At 41.1% G+C, this 14,102-nt stretch overlaps 1 protein-coding gene across 1 annotated transcript; it reads left to right on the forward strand.

Moving 5' to 3' along the window:
• Positions 1 to 6,602: 6,602 nt before the first annotated feature.
• On the forward strand, positions 6,603 to 14,090 carry nemp1 (nuclear envelope integral membrane protein 1). Its single transcript, XM_063464029.1, has 9 exons — positions 6,603 to 6,716; positions 7,650 to 7,771; positions 8,016 to 8,232; positions 8,330 to 8,402; positions 8,493 to 8,586; positions 8,689 to 8,803; positions 10,294 to 10,519; positions 10,810 to 10,986; positions 12,368 to 14,090. The coding sequence occupies exons 1-9, from the start codon at positions 6,608 to 6,610 to the stop codon at positions 12,525 to 12,527; spliced, it is 1,293 nt and encodes a 430-aa protein (XP_063320099.1). The 5' UTR covers positions 6,603 to 6,607; the 3' UTR covers positions 12,528 to 14,090.
• The last annotated feature ends 12 nt before the right edge of the window (positions 14,091 to 14,102 follow it).

Here is a 14,102-nt window from a genome sequence, read left to right on the forward strand (position 1 = left end):
ATATCTGAAACTGGCAGGAATCTCATAAAAATATATTTATGCTGTTCGCAAGTGTAGGTTCGCATTATTTTTGTTGTTGGTGAGGCGGTATGTTTCAGCATCCTTTGAACTCTTCACTAATTAGTTGCTAAAATTGCATGCTAAAAGTCCTTTGTGCTTTAATGCCAAGCTTTTGAAGTGTGGTCATTTTCACTCATCATAGCAGGAAAGGCGTGGGCGATACTAAAGAAGTAATGATGGCTTAACCCAAACAGTTGCACCACCCTTCACATGACAGTCTACCTCCTGGTCTTCAAGGCGAGACCAGGATCTTAAAACTGGGTGAGCACAAACATGAGTCATGAATGTCATTAATATGATCAATTACACTTGTCCTTTGCAGCTTGTGACATTTAAATACGTCAGTGTGTGGTCTTGAGGGCTTGAAAAAAAAAAGGCAACTGGACATTTTTATGTTTCCCAAGACCTTTCAGCTCTCATGCAGTTGGCTTCTTGAGAGGTAAAATTCCTAAAGACGTCGAGTTACCTTCTTATTCAAGCCCTCAAGACTACCATGATCTGGATGACTGAAAACCTACACAGACATTTCACTGTGTGAAGATAAGAACAACTTCATTTGTAATCAAGCTCTTGATAATGATTAAGTATTTACATGTCCACAAGAGGGCAACACTTGTTTGCCATTACTGAACTTAAGTGGAAGTTCACAGAAGTTCAGTGGAAGTTGTCACTGTGCTGTTAATGCTGAGTTTTTCTCAGCAGCTTTCCCCTTTAGCAGCCATATCTTTCTTCATATCTACTTACTTACTTAATGTCAGACTTCAAACTGTTTGTGTAAGCGTTAACGTTTGATTTAAAACAAACAAACAAACAAAAAAAATATCACCCTTGGTTACACGACCATAAAATGTAATAAAATGGCCTGATTTTTTTTCTTAACGCATATTATCAACAATTTAACAAATAAAATGAGCAGATGGAGTAGTTTTAGCGTACTCCTGGATGCCCATCCCCGGACACCAACAACCACCAATGCACCGATGTCTGAGGTCGTCTGCCACTGGCAGGGGGAGTGGTGGGGGGTAGATAGGCCTCCATACCTTGAAGGGCCTGAGATGACCCCAGAGAGGTGGCGTCTGGTACCTGACCTGACATATAGACACAGACAAACAGGCACACACAGATACAAACATCCATTCATCCACTCACCCAACGTGGAGACAGACAGAAATAGACACTGTACACACAATCACACTCCCCAAGCGTACTCTATACCCCAGGTCTAGGTACCCTTGCCCCTGGAGGGGGAAACTGCACCCAGACCCAGGTAGTGTTACCCTCTTCCCTGGGGTGGAGAGAAGCAGACTGCCCTGACTCCGCAGCAGCAGGGAGGCCCCACATTTCAGACCCCAATCGGACGGCCAGCTCCTCCTCCCAGCCCCCCCCCCACTCAACAGGCAACAGAGAACGGGGGTGTGTGAAGACTCCAAACCACCCTCCGCCCGCTCATATGTAGTGTTGATGTATGTGTGTTCTAAGGTGCATTTAAAATCCAAGAGGGCATGGAGCTACCTGCCAGAGAGCAGCAGGTAAGCGCCCCTCCTAATAGCCCTCAATGTATATGTGTATTTAAAATTGAGAGGTGGGCAACGGCGCCAGAGGTGAGGCTGTACACCCTGATAGTCTTCTGGATGCCGTGTAGCGTGCCCACCCCCAAGGTCCTATATGTATGTGTTATGAGAGTGTGAGTAATGTGAATGTCTAAGTTGTGGGATAAAATTGAGGCACAGGCAGCCAGAAGGGGACAGAGGGGGGGATGCCTCCCCTGCACCCTGGTGACACACCTTTACCCCAAGGCCCTGCATGTGTGGGTGATTGTGGTGGAGCGGGAAGAGGGAGGCAGCTGGAGATCCAGAGGGAAGGAAGGGAGGGGCAAGTGGCCCCTCCCTGGGGCCAGCTCCCCCGCTGACCCCAGTAGGCACCCCCATACTCTGCAACCCACCAGGGCAAGGGGGCCCAGGCCCATCCGGACCGGGGCCCAGTTCAGCAGCGCCGCCTGGCCCCACAGAGCCCAGGACAGCCCACCCGACCCCACCACAGAGAAAACTGGACCCAACCCGTCATCCACTCATCTTCCAGACTACACAAGACAATAGACACCCAGGCTGAGCTCTTCCTCCACCTCTCCTATATCTCCCCCACCTGCAGAGTCAGTTCCTGGAGAGAGGAGACCTCCTGCAAGATGTAACAGCCTCCCCCACCAGTTGAAGAGCCCCTCAGGTGGTTAGATGCACTGGCGGCACCCCGCGCCAGGGCTGAGCCCCCATACACCCACCCGCCCACAACCCCGGCGACACACCAACCAGGACCCAAGCCCCCAAGGCCCAGCCAGGGCCCCAGCCCGGAGACGGAGCACCCCCAGAACCCCAAGCCCGCCCCGGACCCACCCAGGGGCAGCTAGGCTACCAGGTCAGTAACCCACGTCTGTCAGCACAGACCCTCCCCTAGCCCTGCTTCACGCAGCCACGAGGAAACCATCACCTAAGAGCCAACAGAGCCCTTAACAGGCCATGACCGCAACCCCAGGTTGAGCCCTCCTGGGGAATCCCCTGACGCCCCAAGCCTGTCCCTACCCCCACACCAATCACAACAGCGAAGGTGGGACCAAACTATGACCCCCCACCCCCACTAGGTGATGGAGCTCATCAAAGGAGCCCAGAGAAACTGATCTGATGTGGTAGCCAAGGCTGTATCAAGACTAATGTAATCTATTAGATAATTTAATATTTTTAATAAAATATTGAATTGGGGCGATTGCTTTATGATTAAGTCTTTGTCTGGACCTCTTTCATAAACTTTGAGATTCTACTTTCTGGAGATCAGTCGGTCCTGTGCAATAATACAAACAGACAAGACCACATGAAACGCTAAACAGCAGTACATGTTCTTATAAATCATTAACTGACCACAGCCAGGATTATATTAATACTGAAACAATGAATGTGGATTCTCCCATAGACCTAAGAATATACTGGGTAGCAATAACACAATTCTATCTTTTAATCAAAGCCTTCTTTACCCTGAGCTGTACAGGGCATTGTGGAGTTCAGATTTTTGTGTATTTGCTCATCTGCTTTCACATGCATATGAACTTGAATGACATCTTCAGTAAAATCTTTTGCAAGGATAAGTAATTTAAGTATTGTGGGGGTTTTTTTTTGGAACATAATACTTAAATGATTTATCTAAAAAAATAAAAAATCTAACTATCAAAACAATTGTTCTTGTGGATTTCAGGAAGATTTTTTTTAGAACTTTATTTGAAATTGTAAAGTGAACTGTCAGTCATTCCAGTTCAGTTTGTACCATTGACTGTATAAAACATGGACGACGCGACACCGCCTCCTCCCATTGTGCAAAAATGAAGCGCCATAATCCTTAATGTGGCTAACAATGAACCATTTAATGTAGCCGTCTCTCTCTGCTGCCCGGTGCAGGCTGGGCAGTGGGCACAAAGCTGATGAGGCTGGTAAAGGACTGTGCCCGCAAGGAGAAGCTGGCAGCAGCGGCCAACTCGTTCTCCAGGGTCCGAGACGTAGAAATGGAGGAGCTCCACGAGAAGGTTAGGAACAGCGCCTCCTGGTGGCAAAGTAACAGCTCATCAACTCTCAGAACCAGAGGCCAACGGCGTACGACCATTGACTGTAGAAAACATGGACGACGCGACTCCGCCTCCTCCCATTGTGCAAAAATGAAGCCAAAATATCCCGCTTGTGGAGGCTGCCATCTTGCAAATTTGGAGCCAGAGTCTGCGCAGTAGTGAGTTGAGGTGGAGCGACTGTGTAACGCTCCCGCCCACACACCCGCTGGACGTGACCGCAAACACGCCCCCCTACACTTTTTACGTAGCCCGTCTGCTCGAGTTTTTTTTGCTGGTTTACCGCGACTGACGACTCGTTTAATTAAGGTAAATACAACCATGTCACTGTTATAAAAAAGGACACACAGCTTATCATCTTATAGTTCTAAAGTCACTCTGTTGTTAATTCGTTTGCTAGATTAGCCGCTAGCATACGCACTGTGTTGGAGGCTTCTTGCTAGCTAGTTAGCGATGCTACACACCTAATACTCTAATAGTCTGTGTTATTGAAGGATTCAGCACTTCTTATGGTTTTTTTTATCCATTTTTAGACAGCGATGAGATCATCTGCACACTCCACAGAAGCCCAGAGTTACTATTAATATCAAAAATATAATGCTGTCCTTTGAGATTTCAACATAAGACTGTGAGTGTAATTGATCTAAAACTGTTTACATCTTCTGAGCCCTCTACAGCCTGGTAACATGGAAACTTTAAAAACAGCAGCAGAAGGTTTCAGTAGTGTAGTCTAATTTGTTCTTTTCATTTAATAATAGAGTCCATATTATATCAACAGCTACAGTCACCCTGGAGAGAAACTAGTGAGGGAGACCATCAGGACCAAGCTGGGTTTCTGGGTCCAGAGGTTTGGAGAAACTTCTTCCCTTTCTTTCATCACAGCTGTCCTGTGCCAGATGTTCTGTTGACCAACTGAAAGAGGCATCATTTAAGAAACAACAGGAACACTGAAGCTCATCGCATTGATCAAGCAGGACTCATGATCTTCACCAGGAGCTCCCTCACAGGGAAATCTTCAGCACTCCTCCGTAGGCCCGCCCCAGGAGATGGATAAACCCAGCATTTCATGAACACTGTGATGGAGACCTTTGGTTTGTGTAATGTTATAAATACTCGGATACTCCCCAGAGGCTCCGGACTTTTACATAAAGATATTATATTCAGTCCTGTAGAAAGTTATATATTTAAAAATATATGATCCTCTCTGGTTACTCTGGTATGAATAACTCTGAATCACTTTATGGTAAATAACACACTATCTGCAAAAAACTGTGAAAGAATTCCAGATGACAAGTTTGTAGTTCAACATACAAGTGACAACCTTTGACCTTCATCAGGTTTTATTTAATTGTGTCAGAGAAAATCTCATATGCTTTTCATGCAGCTGAGTACATCAAGTGTTTAAAACGGAAGCTGTGCAGGTCTGAGATCAGCATCTTTATGAAACACCAAACTGAGGTCCTGTTAATGCTGATATATAGTGACACAGTTACATGAGTGATTAATCCTTTTGTTTTTTTGTCTTTAACTTTATCAATAGCTTTCACTACAGCACATGTGGTACTTTAACCTTTGTACTGTTTTCATCAGTTCATTTTGCAGTTAACATGTGAACATGTTGGATGATCTGTCTGCTGTCACTCGATGGGGCTGAGGTCTGAATCTGAGGGCAGCCCCTGTAATCACAAATAGAACAGAACCATCAAACTCAGATATAAATTTTATCCCTCAAAATTGAAATAAAGCTGATTCTTCTGTCCTCACACACTCAGGATCTGAAGTTCTTCTCTTACATTTTTTTCAGTATTACAGTACACTACAGTACTTTAATCCATAGTTCCTGATTAATGAGGAGTTACTGAAGTACAAGCTTTTTTTAAAAAAATGTTACTGTCTTTACAGATGTGGCAAGAGACTCAAAACATGCTGTTGTTTGCACATATTTAATATTCAGCTCTGCACAGGAGCTGCAGCAGGGTGCTGCTTTTACAGTATAATACTTGTAATAAAAGTACAGTAACAGTAATTAGTGACTGAGTAGCCCGGGGCGTTTCTCTTGATTTCTTTAGTAAATTCATTCACCTACACAGATTAGCTAAACGAACCCTGACAGCCGAGTGCTCATTTTAGCTAGCTAGGTCTCAGGACCTAGCTATGGATGGTAGTTACGGATTAGCTTACAAACACGTTTAACTTACCGAAAAAGTGCAGCGGGCCTCGGATCCTTCTGTCAGCTAGTCCAGTTTACTGAAGAACACCTCAGACTGTCAGGTTAAAACACTCGGTCGTGTTTTCGTAGCGTAAACGCTGGCCCTCCTCTCAGAGCCTACCTACGCTCTATGTGCTATTCCCGAACAGAGATACGCAAGTTTCTCCGTGGCTGCAGCTGCCAGTCAAAGCTGTTATGATGATGTTTCACCCCAACTTAACATCACCGCGGTAGGAATTAGAATCAAACTCATGGGAAAGGAGACCCCTTGGACATCAATCAGCATGATGAGAACTATTGATAACAAAAGAAAGAATCGTTGGAAAAAAATTATCTAAGGAGAATTCATTTATTTTAGTCTGACCCCAGTCCCATCCGCTAACATGGAGGAAGCGGGGTTTATGACCTATACTGCAGCCAGACACCAGGGGGCGATAGAGACGTTTTGGCTTCATTCTTGGGGAGCTGTCGCGTCGTCCATGTTTTCTACAGCCCTTTCTCAATTCTAAGTACGCAAGTACGCACAAGTACGCATATTGAGAAAGGGCCAATGAATGGTTTGTACAGTAGACATACACGGCAGAGTGGATTTCGGGAAAATAAAGAGACGTACTCTAAAAACGATGACGAAGGATGCAGGGTAACGCTGTGATTGGCTGATCGGCCTGCAACTCAACCGAGTTCTCCGGAGACGGAAGGGGCGGGACAAGACGTTAGAGGCGGGGTACAGTGGAATTATCATGGCGGGATGCATGAAAATCATAAACGGTTTTATTTCAGCAAACGCTAGATTAATGGTTCTTGCGGTGCTCCTTATGTGTTTACCTCAAATCTCACAACAAGATACGGGTAAGAAACGGTTTTGTGAAGCAGAAACATACACCGCGAGTTACATGGGGGCATATTTCGGACTGGTTTTGCTCAGGCTAATTATTGTTAGCTTGTGTTCAGTCTTTGAGTCAGTGAGACTGCAGAAAGGTTATTGTATGGTGAACATTGGTGGCTATTTTGTAAGATTCTTACATCTTGATTATTACCTGGCTCCGGTTGTGTGTTCGTATAAATAATAAATTAGACTAAATATTATTTATGCAGCTCTTTCAGATTTGTTAGGTTTAAATTTGTAGAACTGAAACCCTAGAAACCTGCATGAACTTGCCCGAAAAGAGGTTGCAGTTAACACTTAACAGTATATTTTCCTTAACGGAAACAACTTGAATGCTTAGCCTATAATTTAAAGTAAATGCAGCTTATTATTAACTCTGTCCCGAAACTGAAATACTTCCTGAGAAAAACTGAGTATTTTTTGCCGTGTGTCGTTTAAATAATGAGTATTGTTTCCATTATTACACTACCATTTGCTTTATTTTGTAACATAACTAGCGGATAATGCAATAGTGTGAAAACATATAGAACATCCCTACCACCAAACAAAATCATTAATAATAATGATAAAATAAAAAGTCTCAACCACACATGGGTAATTGAGTACTTTTTTGAAAATTAAAGGGCAACTATGTTGTGTACCCTGACACCCAGTGGGCCATAGCACTGTGAAAAATTAGAGACATTAAGTGTGAACTGATATAGTTGCAGGTTTTTGTCTTTTCTTGGGATTTACAGATGCTACAATTTTTTTTATAATGTTTGTATTGTACTGTAAATGCTGTAAACAGTGAGAGTTCAAATGTGTTCAGGTCAAAGGGTATTCTTGCACAAACAATATTGCTTATAAGGTACAATGACAGTTGCAGTCTTACTATTTATTGGCATGTATCCCAGGTAAAGAACATGAAATAACTAATCTGCGGGATGGTGACGAGTATGTCATGTCAGGATCCAACCGGTTCTGTTACAGAAACACCGTATTGCCAACCTGGAGGCAGACATGGACAAGAATTCAGGTAGGTGAATCTGCCAGCCCACAACTGGTAAAATAATGAAATAATTTCTTTCTTTCTTTCTTTCTTTCTTTCTTTCTTTCTTTCTTTCTTTCTTTCTTTTAAATCATCCCTCAGTTTGGGTATTTTAGTGGTCTAATGTAATCTACTCGAACATACTGCAAATTTTATTTACAGCTTGACAGTCAGCTAAAAAGAGCCTCTGTATTAAATTTGTGAGTGATATAATATTACCAATATCTGACAGGTCAAAGTTTGGAGTTCAAAGGTGTTTAAGGTGGACACTGTGGAAGGTGAGGAGGAGCTGCAGGAGCTCGATCGCTTCAGTTTTTGGGGCTGGTTCCAGAGCCTGCTGCGAGAGAAGCACAATGAGACTGTTATTAACATCAGCCTGTTCAGCAAGAAGACATGCTTCAAGGTTGATCCTACTGGGAATGCGCAATACACTGTCAAACCCATTCGCAGTAAGTGGGATGGGGGTGTGGAATAAAACAAATTTGCTGGTTATTGGCAGTTAAAATATGGCTGTTTTACTGTTCTTTATTCTTTATTCCCTTGCAGAGTTTGATATATATCTATTCTTGCTATTCCTCGCTGGAGCATTGCTGTTTTTCTTTGCAGACTCACTCAGCAGGTAATTTTTTCTCATGGACTACAGTTTCTTTTTCAGGTTTGTTAGGTTTATCATAGTAATTGATATATTTTTTTCACCACCTGTATGAAGGAGTCAGGCTTTCTTCTATTCTGCCGGTATGAGCACTGGCATGATTGCCTCTCTCATAATCCTCTTTTTCATTCTGGCACGCTTTTTACCAAAGGTAAAGTATTTAATTTTTATCCAAAATCCACGTTTTTTGAAAATATTGAATATCTCTAATATGTTTGATATTTATACCATTTGTGTTTGTTCCTTCACACAGAAAAGCCCCTTTTATGTGTTGATAGTTGGAGGCTGGTCATTCTCTGTGTACGCAATCCAGCTTGTGTTCAGGAACCTCAGCATTATTCTTCGAGAGCACTGGCATGTGGCATTAGGTACAGACTCTTCATGGACAGGTTGTGACTAGCTGATAACTGAGGACCAAAGCAAATATCCTAATATTCAAAAAAAAAATAAAAAAAATTGTGCTGTCAGCGTTAATCTCATTAAAATGACGTTAACGCCATAACTGCATTAACACGGCAAATCTCTGTTAACAAGTTATTGTGGATTGCCCCGTGTGTGAGGCTGGACGGTGTCAGCGCGTTAAACGGGGCGATCCGCGGTAACTCGTTAACACTTAAATCAAAACTTTAAGTGATAGAAAATTAATCAGCCATAAATTTCTATCTGTGCACTTCACCTTATGAAAATTTTGAATTATTTAGGGTTTTAGACTGTTAAACATATAAAATAAGCAATAAAACAGCTTGTCGTTCATGGAGGAGTTTTCACTTAGGTCCATATGTTCTTTTGGTAGTGATGCATTTGTCATTGTCATCACGGCGCTGGGCGGGTGGGGTAGGTGAATGCGAGAACAAGGCAACATAGGAATTTAGACACTGATACAATAGCTGTATCTACTTTAAGCTTTAATTCAAGGAGTTTAAGAAAACTATTGTTTTAACTGTTTAGAAATTACAGCAATTTTTATTCGCATTTCACCATTTTCAGAGGCTTAGAAGGAATTGGACAAACTAACAAAAATAAAATATATATAACAATTTTGTATAATACTTGGATGTTCCATGAACCCATGGGGTGCACCAGATGTTGTGTTTCTTCCATTAAGATGTTCTGTTCGATCTTTACTGCAGCAGTCTCTAGTTGCTGCTTGTTTGTCAGTTTTTTTCTTCAGTAACTAAAAGCATGGTCTTTTAATTTGAAATCTGGTGACTGATGAATATCTAATTTCTTTGCGTTGAAAAACTTTTGCTGTGGGGCGCTATCATTTTGAACTGTGAAGATCTGTCTCACCAGTTTCTGAGCAAAAAGTAAAACCCTTTACATTCAGAATCCATCTTGCTACATCTATCAACAATCACAGCATCAGTAAACACTAGTGACCCAGTTCCACTGGCAGCCTTAATTGCCCATACCATGTTTGACAGATGATGTGCTATGTTTTGGATTATGAGCTGATCCTCCTTTTTTCCCCAATCATTCTGAAACGAAAATCTTGGTTTCACTTGTCCAAAGATTTTAAAACTCTGCAAGTTCTTTTAAATGTCTTGTGACAGACTGTAATCTGGCTTTCTTTTTCTGGAATGTAACCTGCGGTTTGCTCCTTGTTGTAAACCAGATTGAACCAGAGGAAATAGGTTCGACCTGGCCATGAAACTTTTTGCTTGGTCAATAATCCAATTACTTCATAGCATTTGAAAATGGGAAATTGTATAAAAATGGCTGTAATTGTAAAACTAAAGCATATGGGTATTTGGTACATAACTTTGCAGTGATTTAACTCTTTTTAATGCAGTGTAAAAACATATCTCTTTGTCTCTCTCTCTCTCTCTCTTTGTTTGTTTGTTTGTTTTTTTGGCAGGTTATGTAGCAATTGTGGGATTCGTCAGTTTTGCTGTGTGTTACCGTTACGGCCCTCTGGTTGATGAGAAGAGCATTAACATCCTGTCGTGGACCCTGCAGCTCTTTGGTCTGCTCCTGGTTTATTTAGGAATTCAGATTCAGCAAGTTGCCTTCGCTCTTATTGTAGCTGCTTTGTTTACCAAAAACCTGGAGTACCCAGTCTATCTGCTGGTTGCTGCATGGAGGTATGCATTTTAAAATGCTGACACAAGGTGGCGTAAGAGCACAGTGTACTGTGGATAATTGTTCCTCAGGCAGTATAATCTGACTTCTGTGGTAAACACACACTTAGTTTCACAGAATAAATGAAGAAAAACACTTTTCTATTGCATGTTCTTAACACTGTAAATTATTTTCTGTGAACTGCTGAACCTAAAAGTAGTGATACTGTGCTTGTTGTAGAATAAAGAACAATAGTCATATTAAGTTAATATAATATGGATTTATTTAAGCCATGAAAGTACTCTTTTTGCAGAAAAATCAAACAGTATATCCACTGGAAGCCACAGCCACGACGCCTGCTGACTGAGGAGGAGTATCAGAAGGAAGCTGAGGAAGAGACTCGGCGGGCTCTGGAGGAGCTGCGGAAATATTGTAACAGCCCAGAGTTCAGCCCGTGGAAGACAGTCTCTAGACTTCAGTCTCCAAAAAGGTGGGTTTTATGCTCATACATTTGTCATTTGCTAATTAAGCCAATTTTGGCTTAACTTCACCCTAATCTTAAAATAAGGAGAGGACTGTTATATCTACTAATTGTTTTCTGATTCAGTTATGTTTCTTATAAAATAATTTAAGTTTTCATTTTTATTATTGCCTTGCAACTTTCTGAAATCATCTATACAAAACTAATGGGAGGTTCTAAACAATATTGATCACCAATAGTTGACTGCTTTAGACACGGTGTTTATAATACAGACACCCCTTAATTACACAGTAAATTGCTGTAACCATATTTTTTTAAGATCATTTCTAAAATCTGGAAAAAAAATATCTGTAATACAAAGACTGCAATAAATCAGCTAATGTCACAAATTTTAGGCTTCTTGTCTGGATACATGACAACCATCAAAATTGCTACTTTATACCAGAAACATTACAAATATTGCTAAAATCATATAAGAACTTTCTATCTTGCTTATTTATCAGTAAGCCTTTTCTGCACTGCTTGTGCAATAATGTTTTAAACAACAAACCTGGGGGAAGAACATTTGAAAAACCCACTTTACAGACACCAAAGTAATGATTTGAATCAAACAGTATTTGCAGAAACTGCTTTAGTTCATGGTTTCTGCTGAGTGATTCATTTTCCCAGTATGCATATTCAAATGCACTTTATGAATGATATCTTTTGTTTTTCCTCACTTATCTAGAAGAAAACCAAGCAAAACAGTATTTTCACTTTGAAACACCTATCTGTCAAATGATCTTCATTGGTTTTCCTGTCTAAAGGGGCGTCTTTAAATCTATTAAATGACCTAAACTTCAGTAAGAATGTGCGACATTTCTCATATCTTAACATTACTTCCGATATATCGTGCCACAAAACTTTCTATGTAATCCAGTCATGACTGGCAAACAGTCACACTACATTTGCAATGTTGAGTCAAGGGTTTAAATACAAGGTGCACTGGTAGCCTGTCCTGTGTAAAATGTAAATAAATAAATGAATAAAGATCTGAATGCAGTGATTATAAACCATTATTGTATTTACAGAGCATGGAAAAATCAAGTATTTAAACATTTTAATGTCTGGGACATTTCAGTATTTCATGAAATAAAATGCATGTCTCAAGAAAGTTGGGATGGGGCAAGAAAAGGCTGGAAAAGTAAGTGGTACAAAAAAAGATTTTACAACTAATTAGGTTAATTGGCAACAGGTCAGAAACAGGAGGTTGGAATTAATAAGGGATAACTTGTGTGTGAGTGTGAGTGAGAGAGAGAGAGAGAGAGAGAGAAACATGTATAACAAAGACTAAGTATTGCAGCATGCTTTGTTCAGTTTTGGTTCATGATGTCGTCATGCTTACCCACAGGTTTGCTGATTTTGTCGAAGGCTCCCCGCACTTGATGCCTAACGAGGTGTCCATCCATGCCCAGGAATACGGTTTTGGAGGATCTTTCTTTGAGGATGAACTCTTTGACACAGACGACGAAGATGACGACGATATTGTACCTGTGACGAAACCAGAGTGAGACGGCGCAATGTTGGAAACAAAAACACTTATTACTGCCTTTCAGAAAGGTGATGGGAGACCAGCTCTCCACGGCCGTCCAGACTGACTTTTAAATGGCTTCTTTGGAGGCGGGATTAGTGGCATCCCTGAATTCCAGGATAACGAGCCATTTTGTATCACCACAGGCAAAGTAAACAAAGTACTGTCAAAGAATGTGCACTAAAATCATACTTCTTTATTTCAGGGAATTAAGATTTCTGTTGAGAGGTTTAAAGACAGTGAAAGCTGAGACTTGCAGATTTCTTTGTGCACAGTTGTGGCCCAGACAAGTTTTTAGTTTTCTAAACATATTTTGTTTACAGCCTTTGGCTCTAATTGGATTTTCTGCTGTGGAATGTAATGAGATTATGCTTGTAGATCACTATTACCAGTTATTACTCTAGTTTCCTGCTTGGGAAGAGAAAGAGATGTCATTTTTTAAATTTGACTTATTTCATTCATTTTAAACAAAAGCCATCAGTAGAAGTGTCCCCAAGTAATTTGAATAAAGATATATATATATATATATATGTATTTGAACTCTAAAAGGTGTGATGATGTCACTGAGAGGGTTTGAGGTTTTGTAAATGTCAGCATGGCTTTATCATATGCCTTTGATGCAAAAAATTTTTTTTTCTTGTTTAGTGCCGGTTGACCAAATTGTCATGTCAAGCACCTTTATTTTTGCAAAGTAAAGACTCTGTAGTATCAGAGAGAGAAGTTCAAGGATGCAATGAACTCTTATTAGCAGCATCTGGCATCAGTGGGAGGAAGAATTCGAGGGGCCAAGTTCTGGCTGTAAGAAAATGAGTAATGCAATAACAATACTTGTTTATCATATAAAACATTTTTGTTGTGTTGCGCTTGAACAATCCTTCATCACACCAACACATGACGTGTCATCATTAATGACATATTACCATATGTAGGTAAAGCCCCTGGTCAAACAGGCCTATAGAAGGGAAAATTGTGTATTCCCTAATGCCAGATACCTGTGAATGTAAAATTTGAATTTTAGTCATCTAGCAGTGACTAGATGTTACAAGGATTTGGGGTCACCCGCAGGGGAATAAAGCGGCCTTTTTAAAAAAAGCAGGCATAATGTAAGCATTCAGTTACATGGTGTGAGTGTGGATTATAATTCTTGATTATTTAGGTTGTGCTACTGTCTTTCTTGGTTTACTTCTATTCACTTTTGTTTAGAAGGTGGCCTTTCTACCAGCTCTATCCCCGTCCTGGTACAGAGCCAGTTCTACCTTGATGCCTTTTAGGAAGCAACCCACATTTCGGTTTGAAGTTGGTCACAGCAGTTTTGTGGTGCTGTGTTGGTGCCAGGTTTGTTTGGCGGTCTGGTCAAAATGCCATGACTTCGGTGAATGAAATTAGCATGGGAATCTTTTAAGAGGACCTGCTTGTTTTAATAAAATACTTCTTTTCCACCAATTCGATGTCGGAGCCCAATTCTGTCCTGCTTCTTTTTGACAACCAGGTCACATTTCAACAGGTTTAACAACTGATTTACTAAAGATCGGATAATTTTTATGAGAATAAAATC

This window comes from Pelmatolapia mariae, linkage group LG20 (assembly GCF_036321145.2).
Source record: "Pelmatolapia mariae isolate MD_Pm_ZW linkage group LG20, Pm_UMD_F_2, whole genome shotgun sequence".
NCBI classification, from domain to species: Eukaryota; Metazoa; Chordata; class Actinopteri; order Cichliformes; family Cichlidae; genus Pelmatolapia; species Pelmatolapia mariae.

What these genes read in the sequence shown, in the direction of transcription:
- nemp1 (XM_063464029.1), top strand. Translation starts at nt 6,608, where the DNA reads ATGGCGGGATGCATGAAAATCATAAACGGTTTTATTTCAGCAAACGCT. An exon ending in GCACTGGCATGTGGCATTAG is followed by an intron (nt 8,804 to 10,293) that starts GTACAGACTCTT and finishes TTTTTTTGGCAG; the next exon opens with GTTATGTAGCAATTGTGGGA. An exon ending in CTGCTGGTTGCTGCATGGAG is followed by an intron (nt 10,520 to 10,809) that starts GTATGCATTTTA and finishes CTCTTTTTGCAG; the next exon opens with AAAAATCAAACAGTATATCC.